Source organism: Balaenoptera acutorostrata, chromosome 6 (assembly GCF_949987535.1).
Source record: "Balaenoptera acutorostrata chromosome 6, mBalAcu1.1, whole genome shotgun sequence".
Classification (NCBI taxonomy): Eukaryota; Metazoa; Chordata; class Mammalia; order Artiodactyla; family Balaenopteridae; genus Balaenoptera; species Balaenoptera acutorostrata.
The window spans coordinates 11,348,430-11,362,068 of NC_080069.1; the positions used below are offsets into that span (position 1 = coordinate 11,348,430).

Consider the following 13,639-nt stretch of genomic DNA (forward strand, 5'->3'; position numbering starts at 1 on the left):
CACCGAAACCAAGTCTTTCACAATCCCTTGAGGCGCGCCGGGCTCCATTCCGGAGGACCTATCTAAGATGCATTCTGGGAATTGTAGTTTTAGGCAGAATAAAGGCGCCCTCTGGAACTCCAGGCACATTCTAAGGTCACTTAGTGTAAGATGTTTTTGTAAAGTAGCCTAAGATTTCGAGGCAGTTATTTTGCACATTTGAAGCTTTACTGTGAGTTTACCTTTTTTTTTTTTTTTGACTAGTAATACGTTAGGTTTCCAGCTCATTTTTTCATTTTTCAAGTTAAATTAAAAATTCATGACAGTAACATCTATGCGCCAGGCATTCTTTTACGTTTGATGTGTTTTATTTCATTTACTCTTCACCACAGTCTATGAGATATGAATCATCATTCCCATTTTACAGAGAATAAAACTGAGGGCCTGAAAACAATGACTATTTATAAGACAGAGCTAGGTTCTTCCTTTGCAAAGTCCAAAGATTCCTAAAGCACTCACTGATTATTAGCTACTGTTATCTTTGTGTACCAGCTCCTGGTACAGTCTCTGGCACTTTCTTAGCTCTAAATAAATTTAGTTAAGTGATGCGCTTAACTTCATAGAATGAAGTCGGTCAGATGAAGTTAAGAGAAATAGTCAGGTCAAAACTAAGTGCTGTGGGAACTTTCCTTGAGTCAGATCATTCCCACTTTACATCTGGAAGATATCTGAGGTTCAGAGGTTTGCCCAGTCTCACAGGTAATAATAGATGGCAGATCTTACGCAGAGAGGCATATTGCCTCCGGGGAATATCACAATTTACTCACTATATTCTAAACATTTTATGCCCATTAACTTATTTAACCCTGGCAAAATAGCCTGTGAATTAGCAGCTCTATTCGTCTTCATTTTACACCTAAGGTTAAGTCAAAATTTAATGAGCTCCTACTAAGTGCCAAGTACCGTAGCTGGCTCAGTGAACGCCTAGCTGTGAAGAAGGCAAAAGGTTTCTACTCAGGCAGGCCAGATGCGGGTAAAAGGAGGCATATAAGACCAAGAGCTAAGCCTCAAGATTTGACCGCTCACGGGGTGGAGGTTCTGAAAATAAAGTCAGTGAATGACATTTTTCTCTTAGGAAGACGGAGTTTCCCCGCAGTTTTCCAGTCACCTATTGTCCTGACTCCATCCTCTTTCCCCTCAAGCCTCTAGTAAACTGAGCTCCCAGCGAGCCGACGGGGGAGCCCGCCAGGATTGAAGACGGCGCCGGACGCTACCCGACGTCCGCCGGAAGTGCACGTAGGAGTTCCGGGGGACGCGGCCTCCGCGCTTCCGGTATCTTGAGCTTCCGGAGCTGAGTGCCGCTGCTCGGCGCCGGAGTCGCCGTGCCGCCGCCGGGATCATGGTGTTCTACTTCACCAGCAGCAGCGGTGAGTGGGCGCCGAGACCTCCCGGGTCCCTGCTCGACCGCGGGGCTCCGAAGCCGAGACCCCGAGGTCGCCGCTGAGCCTGGTCCTTGAGCGCCTCCTCGGCAGTGGGTGCCTCTTCCCGCGTTCTCATGGTCCCCCCACCGTGTCCGTCCCAGTCCCCCCCGTGCGCCCCCTCGTCAGGGCCTGGGGGCGCGTAGAGGCACCATCCCCCTTGCTGTCTTTGCCTCCGGGAGTTGTTCTTTTCCCTCAATCAGAAAGACCTGTCGCTACCTGGAATGGGACAGTTTGTGGACTTCTTCGCACCCCTATCCCAAGTCTTCCCTTCCCCAGCCACCCCCGTAACCTTTAATCTTGCTGAGCCCTGGTAATTACCCGCATAGAGAAAGAAAGGAGACATCTGCCAACAACTCTGCCTTACAGGAAGTGCGCCTTAGCCTTCTAGGAAAGGGTTATAGGGCCTGGATGTTACAGAAAGCCATAAAAAGACTCTGGGATGGCGATAAAGCCACTCACTGGGCAGAGTTGATGTCCCAGATCTTGAAAAGTGACATGGTAATGTTTCTGATTTGTCTTTGGCAGTCAAGGAAAGGGTGTGTTTAGTTCCCAGGAAATGCTGTGTCTTTATTTCTCTGCTTATGTTGTTCCCTTTGCCTACAATCAGCCCCCCAGTTAGCTGCTTCTCCCCCGAGACAGCCCTCGCCTATCTTTTCCAGATGCCTTTCCCGCCTTGTCGCCACCCCAGGATTGCTTAGATGTAACTCTTCGGGGATCCCCTTAACACCCATGTATGCCTTTGGCATTGCACTCGTCATATGATATTAAACTCTGTCTGCTTGAGATAGAGTGTAAGCCCTTTGAGGGCAGGTAGAGGATCTCCTGGTTTCTCTAGTGTAGTGCCTGGCTCATAATAGTTACTCAATAAATACTTATTGAATAAATGAATGATATCTTTTGACTTCTAGCACACTCTATTCTGTTGCTACTCTCTCTGCCTACTTGTTAAAGGTGAGATTTAAGTGAAACTAGCTGCGCAGTTTTGTGTGGATTTGAATAGAGTGGTACTTGCTCTTTAGAGATGAGAATGCTGACGCCCAGGGAAGTTGTAACTCACAGACCCCCTCCCCTGCTACTCCATCATACTGTCACATCTCATTTTTCTCAGTAGTTTAGGCTTCCACGGTGTGCCGTAAGCTATTTCTCTGTCTCTGTAGGCTGAGTTTTGTCTTACCCATATTTTAAACATTACTAGAAACAAAATTCAAACTAGCCTGAAAAATCATTATAGGCCCCTAATAGCATTTTCATCCTCCCTCTGTCCTGCCCTGCCCCTCCAGATAACTGGAGTGTGTCTTTGTAGCTTCTCATGAGAGTCCCTGACAACATAGTTACCCGTACAAGTCCAGCAATGGAATGAAAACTACAGGCAGGCCATATAGGTACTAAATGTATTTTATGCTGGCTGCTTTATTCTCCTTAAAGCGATTCTAAATTCCTTGAGCGCTAGTCGTACACACGCAGGTGCCCTTAATAGAACAGAGTGCTTCAGTTGATTTGTGGATCATATTTTTCTCATTGGCTTCCATTATAACATCAGAATTGCTTCCTGTCAGAAAAACATTTGGCCTCTAAGTCTAATAAATCTGCACTTGTGCAGCTTTTAAAATTGCAAAGTTAATGGAAAAATTATAACTTCCAGTAAGATAGTAGTAAAACTTTATATATCCTAGTACAGAAAACAACTTGAACATACAGAATCTGCAGGAAATGACTTCGTATAGATAGCTAAGCTTTTCAAGCAACTGATGGTTTACTGCAAAAAAACTTTTTTAAAAAATGGGTTGAAAATCTCAATAGGAAGTTTTTGCCTTCCCTTTTAAAATTAGTATCTCTAACTAAAATCTGCTTAGTTTTATTCTTTCATGCTCTCATAATAGAATAATGAAACATTAGCCTTGCTATATTTCCAGTGTCAAACTTAAGCCCCTCTGATTTATGGACCCACAAATTACCTGCGCATGGCTCATTAACTTCACTTGTACTTTTAGTACCTTTTACTAGCATCTGTCTCAAGATAGGTTGTTCTGTAAATTATGAGATTATCACAGTGCCTCTAAAGTTGGCCTGGTTGCTACACCTGTATCAGGTATCTTCAAGATAACTAGTTCCCATACTAATCAACCTTAATATTTGGGTGAGAGTAACAAAAATACTAGAATAATTCAGTATAATAATGATCAAATGTCATTTCTAAGGTAAACCATACCCAGAATATTCTTTTTGATTTAGGGTAGTGGTTCCTAATGCTGACTTCACATTAGAATCACTGTAAAAAGAGATCTTTTGCAAAACCCCAATCCCCAGAGATTTGGATTTGGTTGGTCTTAGGTGGAGCTGGGGCAAAATTAGGTGCTTCTAATGTGTAAACAGGGTTCAGAGCCACTGATTAGAAGAAGCTTGAGAGCCAGTGTTTCCCCTGAATGTGATAGGGAGCTTATTATAATTTGCAGCACACCTAGGACATAACTAAATCAAATTATGAAAAATAAAACTTGCCTAAGTATAGGAACCTATTTTTAAATGGTTGAGGTGAAGAGTTTTGGTCGTTGTTTTTTTAAACCTATTTTGAAGAAGGCAGAAGTATAGGACTGAACTGGAATTGCGTTGAACTAAATCCTGAGAAAGTAGGAAAGTAGCCATTTTTAATGAGGGTTGGTAAACCTTCTCCAGATGGTCAGTATTTTAGAGTTTGTAAGCCACGTACGGTCTCTCTAGCTTATTCTTCTTCATTTTGCTTTTTTCAACCCTTTAAAAATGTAAAAATCATTCTTAGCTCAAGGGCTGTCCAAAAACAGGGCTGGATTTGGCCTACTGGCCATGAATGTTTTGCCAACCCCTAATAAGCACTTGTCACTTGTTTTTCCCATCAGACAGTTGTGTCGGTGTTGAACTTATCTAACTATTCTTATTTTTGTTTTGTCTTAGTTAACTCATCTGCTTACACTATTTACATGGGAAAGGATAAATATGAAAGTAAGTTTTCAAAAGTATTTGATTTTGAAATTTCCAGCAGGTAAGTGTTAATTGCCTTTTCTCCCAATGGTTTGTTGGATATGAGTTTTCAATTAACTACTAACTAACCAGTTATAAGGAATTCCAAAGGATTAACTTCCTTAGAATTTCATTATATCAGATAATAGTTGAGCTAATTGGACCACCTGTGGCTGATTAGAATCTTTACAAAGAGTTTTGTGGTATCGTTTGATTTAGGGGTGACAGGAATTAGAGGTTAACTTGTGCTGGTTTTCATTAAATAAAAATAATCTGTGGCTTGGACTTTGAAAAGATCATTTTCTGTACATTTTTACCTTGTTTAAGAAACATATCTTGGTTGTTTTGAGGCAGAAGATGGTTCTTTTTGAGTTGAAATGTTAACAGTGCTTTCTTGACCACTCTCAGAATGAAACACGTTATCTCATACTGTGCACATTCCTATGACTAAATGATATAAACATTCACCCAACTAAAACAAAAATTTACCAAAAAATACCCATACTATTCTCTGTGCCCTCTATTTTCTGTTTTATCTCATTTTTAAAAAGCTAGTCTTAACCTGCTAAATTAATTTTCTGACTCACTAATGAATTTGATACAAAGTTTACAAGAAAAACACTGATTTAGGGATCGCCTTTTTGACTGCACGAGTGGCGGGGGGGCGCCAAAAGGGAACTGTAGTTTTCTTGATCAAGAGAGCAGGGAGGAGGACTTCCCTGGTGGCACAGTGGTTAAGAATCTGCCAGCCAGTGCAGGGGACACGGGTTCAAGCCCTGGTCCAGGAAGATCCCACATGCCGCGGAGCAACTAAGCCCATGCGCCACAACTACTGAGCCTGCACTCTAGAGCCCGCGAGCCACAACTACTGAGCTTGCACGCCTAGAGCCCGTGCTCTGCAACAAGAGAAGCCACCACAATGAGAAGCCCGTGCACCGCAATGAAGAGTAGCCCCCGCTCACTGCAACTAGAGAAAGCCTGCGTGGAGCGATGAAGACACAACACAGCCAAAAATAAAAATAAATAAATTTATTTTAAAAAAAGAGAGAGAGCAGGGAGGTGACAGCACTGACCCTCACAGTGTGGGACACTGAGGTGAGGGAGGAAAGAACTGCAACAAGGGAGTTTGGAGAAAGTGACAGAATTCCTCTTCTTCAAGCTTGAAAAGCACAGCTGCTGTTCTGTTGAGGGTAGCATCATGTTCTGGAAAAGACAGCTCTGAAGTCTGGCCAGTCTGGGTTAAAATCCCACCTCTTCAGCAAACTAGCCATAGTTACTTAACCCCTTTGAACCTCAGGGTGCTTAGATGTAAGAAGAGGATCCTGGGACGGTATCGGCCCTGCAGGGCTGTGAAGGTTAAATGAAAGAGTCTGGGGAGAGTGCCTGGCCCACGGTGGGCGCTCAGTAACTGGTGGTTCTCTCTGGAGCTCCCCGAAGCCGCCTCCTTTCTCCCCTGGGAATACGCCAGGCCTGGGTGACTCTGCCTCAGTAGTCTGAGAGCTGCCTGATTCACTTCAGTTACTTTTCTTTAACCCTCAGGTATTGCGTTTTGTTTTGTTTTGTTTTTTCCTTTTCTAAAACCATCGGTGTCTGTTCTAGGTGCAGTTTGTAACTGACAGTTTAAACTTGATCCTTTAAAAGAGACAAGTATAACATTCTTCAGTATGAGACACTTGCTTAATGAAGTAAGGCCCCAAATTAAAAGATGTCAAAGAACAGTGATAAGTTATATATAACTTAGATATAACTATGCATATAGTTTTATAAAAACATATATAGTTGTATGTATATGTATAGTTACACATGCTAAGTATATGTAGTTGGTGTATATACACATACATCACATAAAATATATATAATGTTATAAATATAATGTGATATAGTTCTATAACTATATATTATAAATCAGATCTATATAACAGTTTCAAACCCTGCTATAACCATAAGCAGAATCAGTATAAGCAAGACTGTTGTATCCTAGCCAAGAGAAAAAACCAATAGCATAAAATAAGTTTTAAACGATTTTTTCCTTATAATGAATTTATGCCATTGACTCTGGTTGTGACTTAATGGAGAAGCTGTCTGCAGTATATTAATACTTGAGTTTTATATTTCTCCTAGTAACCGGTGAATTGTCATGGATAACTTTTCTCATAGCGTCCTCCTGATGAACATAGCTGGGGAGGGGATACTGTCTCCTTATATTACATTGAACAATAAGGCACAGTTATAACTAAGGAGTCCTAGTTATCTACAGTAGATATGGATCCAAACCTGACCAAATCTACTTTCCCTTCTACCACACGAAGGGTGTGAACCCAAGACTCAGCTTCCTGAGAGGCACCTAAAGCCGAGGTCGTGCGGGTTTTGCACTGTGCAGCCCTGGCGGGGCGGGGACGGCTTTCTGTATGTCTTACAGCGAAGGGCCGCTTTGATTCCGGTGCACACTGATGGGCTACCCTTGCTGCTGACGCAGGCAGCTGTGCCGGGGACGTTCCCACCGTGTCTCTTTTCCCTTCCATTGTAGTTTCCTGTTCGCTGGGGCTGGTCTGTGTGAGGCCATGTGCCAGCCTGTGAGTATCCAAAGAGGAAGACTGAGTCTGTGTTTTCACAGTGTTCATTCAGGTGGAGGCACATACAAAAACCAAATAGCGGTCAGTTTTGCTGTGAATATAAAACTGCTCTAAAAAATAAAGTCTATTAAACAAAAGTATGGGCAAAATGAAGTAATATTAATAGCAAACACTGTAGAAGTAGAGGGGGCAGAGAGTAAATGTGGTTAGGGAGAGCTGAGAAGCTTCGTGGAAGAGTGGGTTAGGATGGGCTAGAATGAATCCTTTAAACCTCCGTTGTAGGGATTTCTCTCTACAGATACAAATCTAGATACAGAGTTTATGTCTGCAGATGTAAACTTAGATTCTGTCTGGAGCCCACTGGAGTGATGTTTTGCTGTCATTAAAGTATATGTAGGAAAAAAAAATCTGTATGTAGAATACTTTTCCCCAGGCACTCTTAGTCATCCAACTCTCTTAGTCTGCTTTGTAAGAACGGTATTACACTTTTAAGTTGCCTGTTCTCTAGCGCTCCTAGCACATCACGTTTACTTCCAATAGCCTTGATGACTTCAGGCTAAGGGCTGGATGGAACATAAATGAATTTTAAGTTGAATGAGTCCTTTCTCTAAAAAGCTTTCAGGTGTGTTCTTTTTATTAGCCAGCAGGTGTCACCAGGGAGCCAAACATTGCCCAAATGAGGAAAAGAGGTTTTTATAATTCCCTTTTTCTGATTTTTCTGATTACTTGTTGGCTATTTGCAGCTTCTTACTTAAGCTAGTAGAAAACCCTTCAGAAAACTCAAGGTGTCTGCAGTTGCTTAGAGTACCCTCATCCAAGAGGGTACTCTATCATCTTTTTGCTTTTCTGGAAAATAAATACCTCATTCAAGTTAGATAGATTATACTTGAGTACGTTTTAAATCATCATATGTGAATTACTTTACCTTACAATTTTTAACTTTAGGTTTAATAATTTAAGTAATGCTTCTGTATTACTAATTATTAATATAGCTATTAGAGGTATATACTGAGATAACCTTTCTGTAGAGATATATATTATTAGCCTTAAAAATATACATACATAGGAGTTCCCTGGTGGTCTAGTGGTTAGGATTTGGTGCTTTCACTGCCGTGGCCCAGGTTCAGTCCCTGGTCGGGGAACTGAGATCTTGCAAGCCATGTGGTGTAGCCAAAAACAAAAAACAAAACAAAACAAAAAAACATATATATGCATATGTTTTGAACGAATACTTCACCTTTTAGAAATACACCTTAAAGAAATAATCAGGAGTATGGACATATTTATTTAAAAAGTATTTACTGAAGCATTTATAATTAGAAGCAATCCAAATGTCAACAACAGAAAAGTTTATCCATATGATAGAATCAAGTAGTCATTTTTTCCAAAGAACTTCTAAAATTTTTATTTTTATCTAACAAATATATAGTTTAAAAGTTCAAGTAATAACAGAATGCTTAGAGTAAAAAACATCAGTTCTCTACCCCATCCTTTTCAATACCCACGTTCTACCCTCAGAGACAGTTACTTTGACTTTTACCTATTTCTTCTATTTTTATTTTCATATGTGACAGAATTTTAGGTGATTTTTATTTTCTTTTTTATATTTCTGGTGTTTGTTTTGTTCCCTAATTTTCTACCATTTTATAATTGAGAAGCTTTTTTTTTTAATACGTAAAATGCAGTCCACTGGTTTTAAAGTTGTAGCAAAACCATTTTAACATATAAGTATTGTTATAGTGAATCAGTTTTCTAAGACATTATCTAACATCTTAGTTGCTCTGATCTGCCAGTGTTAGTTTTATCTTCAAATAGAAATATCTTTGAACTTTAGATTATAAGTGTTATACAAAATTATGATGATTATAATTGTCCAATTGTAAAAACTATTTAAAAGATTTTTCTGGTATTTTCAAGCATCAAAGCCTCTTTGAATTACTCTTTATTAAGGGAGAGAAAAAGTTTTGTGGGTAAGATTGTTTTTTTTTTTCCCTTCCCAACTTACGATAAACTTTGGCATATTTCATTTAACCTTCTCTTTAAAACATGTTTTTAGTTTTGTTTTATTTAAAAATTATTTTTATTGAAGTATAGTTGATTTAAAATATTATATTAGGGAATTCCCTGGCGGTCCAGTGGTTAGGACCTAGCGCTTTCACTGCCAGGACCCAGGTTCGATCCCTGGTCGGGGAACTAAGATCCCTCAAGCTGTGCAGCATGGCCAAAAAATAAATAAATAAAAGAACCAAAGAATACTTTTAAAACTGAATTAAAATTAAAAATAAATAAATAAAATATTGTTTTAGTTTCAGTGTACAACATACTGATTCAGTATTTTTATAGATTGTACTCCATTTAAAGTTATTACAAAATAATGGCTGTACTTCTCTGTGCTGTACAATATATCCTTGTTGCTTATTTATTTTATACATAGTAGTTTTTATCCCTTCAGACCTTCATTTCTCTTTTTTTTCCTTTGCTTTGTTCTCTTCTTTCTGCAGATGAAGATCTGATAAAGTATGGCTGGCCTGAAGATATTTGGTAAGTAGCAATTTTGGTTCTGCTTTTTATGGATCATTATTTACTTTCTTAGACTTGACCAACGACCTGACTCCTATGATTAAAACTAGAACTCATGCTTTGCGTTTTGTCTATGAATGTTCAGTGGTAAATAGCTGCCAGCCAGCTCCCTTCGTTTATAATTACCACGTTAACTGGGAATGAGGTCTTAGGGCTAGATCTCGGGCCTCACTGCAAAGGTCTCAGGAACATAGGCTTGCTTTTACCTCCTGTGTGTCTCCTCGTAGTAGGTTACTGAGACCACTGCACTTAACACACTCAGAGCACTCTTTTTGAGTGGATGGATGCAGGCTTCACAAGAAGCAGTGAAGAAAATAGACGCAAGCTTCCATGTCGGTGGAATAGGTAGAGCATCTGACCAGATCCAGCTTTAAAGAAAACACAGACTGGCTTCCCAATGTCTTCTCAACAAAGAGTTTAACCCTGGCTTGATCCAGCCCCTATCCCTTCTTTCTAAAAGAATTTATGGAAATTTCAAAAAGTATAATATATTCTTTCTTAGCCTCCTTCCAAGATAATTTTATTTTGCTGCTTGCCAAACCCATTCTAAAAAAACAACAAAACAAATGCAGAAAAAAACCCCTTCATTTTAGTTGAATTCTTTTCTTTTTCTAACTGCCTTGGGATGCCATATGGGCTTTTCTACAACTCAAACCCAAAACCTGGGAGGAGTTCATGGATTCCTGCTACTTTCTTTTTCTTTCATGTAATGCTCTCATACTCAGTTTGCTTTCTTTTTCTAGCTGCAGCTTCTACCACTCCCTCTGACCCTTGTGATGTCTCTCTCCTGGAGCCTAATTCTACCTACTATAGAGCGGGATATGGTCTCTACAACTCCTAACACCCCCCTACCAAATGCTGTCCCTGAGGAGAAGCACTTGGATCCCGTTGGCTTTAATGATAGTAGTAATGGATGTTTACCAAACACATAACTGTAGGCCAGATCCTGTGGAGTGTTTACCTCCACTAATACATTTCACTTCACTACAACCCTGTGAAGTAGTTACCAATATCATGCCCATTTTTCAGATGAGGAAACTCAGGCTAAGGGAAACTGAACAGATCCACTCGGGTCGTTGCTGGCCCCCAGCCAGCTCGAGTTCTAGATCCCTGTTTCTGTCTTCCCTCAGGCTATTTGGGCCCAGATCCTTCACTTAATTTCCTATAGTGACAGAGCTTAGGCTGCCACTTTTTAGAAGAGTTGACTGATTGTCAGTAAGATGTGCAGCATTGGGCATCTGGTAGGAAGGATATTGCCCGGAGACTAACTTAAGCTACTCCCTAGATGTAGCCGTTCTCGGAACCCCCGGGCCTGCCTGCAGGAGCCCACTGAAGGGCGCTTCTCTGGCTCCAGCCTACCGCATTGTGAAAGAGCCGCCTCCTGACCCCGTGGAAGTGCTTCCCTGTCTGTTTGCCCTCTCTGAAGTCCACACTCCAGGAGCCAAGAGGCGCTAGAATACCTGAGGAAGTTTAAAGGTTTCTTTATCAGCCCCATGGTCCAGCGCAGCGGCCCACCTTCTGGACTCAAATATGTCATCAAGGTAGACGCTGCTTGGTGCCCCCCATGCCTCAGGCGGGCAGGTCGCACTGCTCGGGCTCCGCACTGGGTGCTGCTCACCTTCCTGGGGCCCTTGACTGCAAGCCCTGCTCCCCTGCCTCCCCCGCCCACCCCAGGACAGGGGTCCCTCCGGTTTGTTTACTGCTCTGTCCCCCTGCCTAGCGTAGGACCTGGCACGTAGTAAGTGTTCAATAGATGTGGACTTCCTAACTGACTAGCTCTCTGCCTGTCTGGAAATGATCTCTGCTGGACATTTCTTCACAGTAACTGCATTCTGGTCATCTCCATTTTGAGTACCTGTCACCCTTGGCTGGATTATTCCAGTTGTCCTTAAGGCCCCAAAGATCTCCAGATCTGTCACACAAGAGATAAGGATGATCACACCCGTTATGCAGTTACCTGCTGTAAGGTTTGGGGCAGAAATACCTGCATAGGAAAGGTTACATACTCAGATGCACCATGAAAGTCAGTTCACTACAGCCTTTTACGTGACATTTAAAAAAAAATTAAGTGGAAGAGAAATTTCCAATTTACAACCTACACCTCATGTATTATGACTTGGGTTTTTCGTTTCGTTAAGGTAAACTTCTGGAAGGCACTTACCAGACTGGTGTCTGTAGCTGCCCGATAGCCATTTCGACACTCTTTAATCTTGAGATTTAATGTCTGTTGTCGGTCGGAAGTGATTGACTTTTACTTCCAGAAGCTATTCTAGGTCAGATGTGAGCTGGCATAGCCCTAAATTTCAAGACCTGTTACAGTTAATAAACTGTCAATCCTGGAAACATTCCTGGGTGTGCAAAGAATGAGTCAGTTGATCTACATTCCAGGGCAGATTTTCAACCTGGAACTTAACCTCTGGGAATGTCAACATCTAAGTTTATACCAGGAAACCTCCTAAGGTGCTTTTAAGCAAAGAATTTTTCTAGGCTTAAATGAGAATGGAACTAAATTCATTTTAAACAAAGGAAAATACAGAGTGTGCGTTCACTGCTTCCAAACCCCTAATGAGTAGTATTTCTAGAGACCCCACTTTAAGGAGTTAAACGACCCAGCTTGGGGTCCCGTGCATCTCTACATTCTCAGGTCAGGGATGCTCACGTTTCTAGTCTCTGCATTCAATAAAGAGTAATAGTGATTAAGCAGGGAGAGGAAGGTAACAAGGAAGAGAGGGAACTAGGGAACTAGTGGGCATAATTTAAGCTTGGAGTGAGCATTTTGGGAGGTTTGGAAGATTTTTTAAGGAAACTCGCTCAAAATAGTTTGTTTACAGAACTGACTTTTTTGTTCGTTTTACATTTCAACCAAAGCCCCGTTGGGACATGCATTCCCTTTGCACTTTGTAGAGGTGTACCTACAAGCCTGAAGTTGGTGTAGATCAGCAGTGATATTCCCGGGTGTGTTTTAGTACTTTGACTGCCTATGTATGAACCCAGTGTGTATATACATGGAACTACTTGTGTATGTCTTTTGATAAAATTCCACATCAGAGACCTTTAAGGAAAATCAGAATACAATCAAGCTACTATGGGTATGTAGGAAAGAGTTGTTGTAAATAGAGAACTTAAAACAAATTGGAATGGGAGAAGTTTTCTCAATTGAGCCTGCTTACTAATGGGGTATTTTCCTAAGATTCTGAAACAGAGTAGTGAGGTATAATTTCCAGATTTTCAAAAAACACATTTTCTGGCTGGAAAATGCCAAGCTGAAGATGATAATCAGTAGGAATCTCTTACGTGGGAATGCAAATAAGTAAATGAACCAGCAGAAGAAAAATAAATCAAACTAAGACGTTATATTCATTTCTGGCTATCACTAATGGTTAGGAATAAAACCTACAGTCATCATAGACTGCCAAAAATGTGTAAAAATTTTCTTTATCCAAAGTGACTAGCAAGATGCTTGACCTTTTTAAAGAGGGCATGAGAAACAGCAAACCTTGACCTTTATATAGACTCACACTGCCTACATCTTGGACCAGGTATGAGTGTGTAACCATTTGCAGCTCTAAAAAATCCATTAATGCTAAGAAAATGTCTAAAGAAATACATAATGGGACGTGACGTTGCCTCCTTAGGATTTTACTGAACATTCCTCAGTCTGGAAAGGAAAGGACTAAGGAGGAGATGAGTAAAGTTAACAGAAATCACGAAGTGACAGTCGTGTGTTACCCATTGTTTGCTAGCATTCTGGAGGCCTCTCTGGGTGTTGGAAAGAGCGGTCAACTTCATTTGGTGAATTGTAAATATGAAAAACTTAAAATCCCCAAATGTTGGACTAGGTGAAAAAAGAAGTAAGTTTTAAAAGATTTAATTAAATTGGTGAATGATAGAGCCTTAATGAAAGGTAAATTTAGGCTACTGGGGTGAGAGGGCATTCTGAATATTTTTAGGACAGCGTCATAAAGGGCAATCACCATGCTTTCCCAGGAGACGCGTATTAGTGTCATTGTCAGAGGTAAGGCTGGATGAATT

At 40.8% G+C, this 13,639-nt stretch overlaps 1 protein-coding gene across 8 annotated transcripts in view; it reads left to right on the forward strand.

The window, feature by feature from the left end:
- The first annotated feature begins 1,293 nt into the window (after positions 1–1,293).
- The window catches only part of CCDC25 (coiled-coil domain containing 25), a 55,881-nt gene continuing 43,535 nt past the window's right edge, over positions 1,294–13,639 (forward strand). For 5 of the 8 annotated variants that reach the window (XM_057548141.1, XM_057548142.1, XM_057548144.1 and 2 more), the window contains exons 1-3: positions 1,294–1,406; positions 4,389–4,436; positions 9,529–9,568. In XM_057548141.1, coding sequence (XP_057404124.1) covers positions 1,379–1,406; positions 4,389–4,436; positions 9,529–9,568 — 116 coding nt within the window. In that variant the 5' untranslated portion in view covers positions 1,294–1,378. Of the gene's footprint in view, positions 1,407–4,388; positions 4,437–9,528; positions 9,569–13,639 lie in introns of those variants that run through there. The other 3 variants (XM_057548145.1, XM_057548146.1, XM_057548147.1) reach the window with 3 other exon arrangements.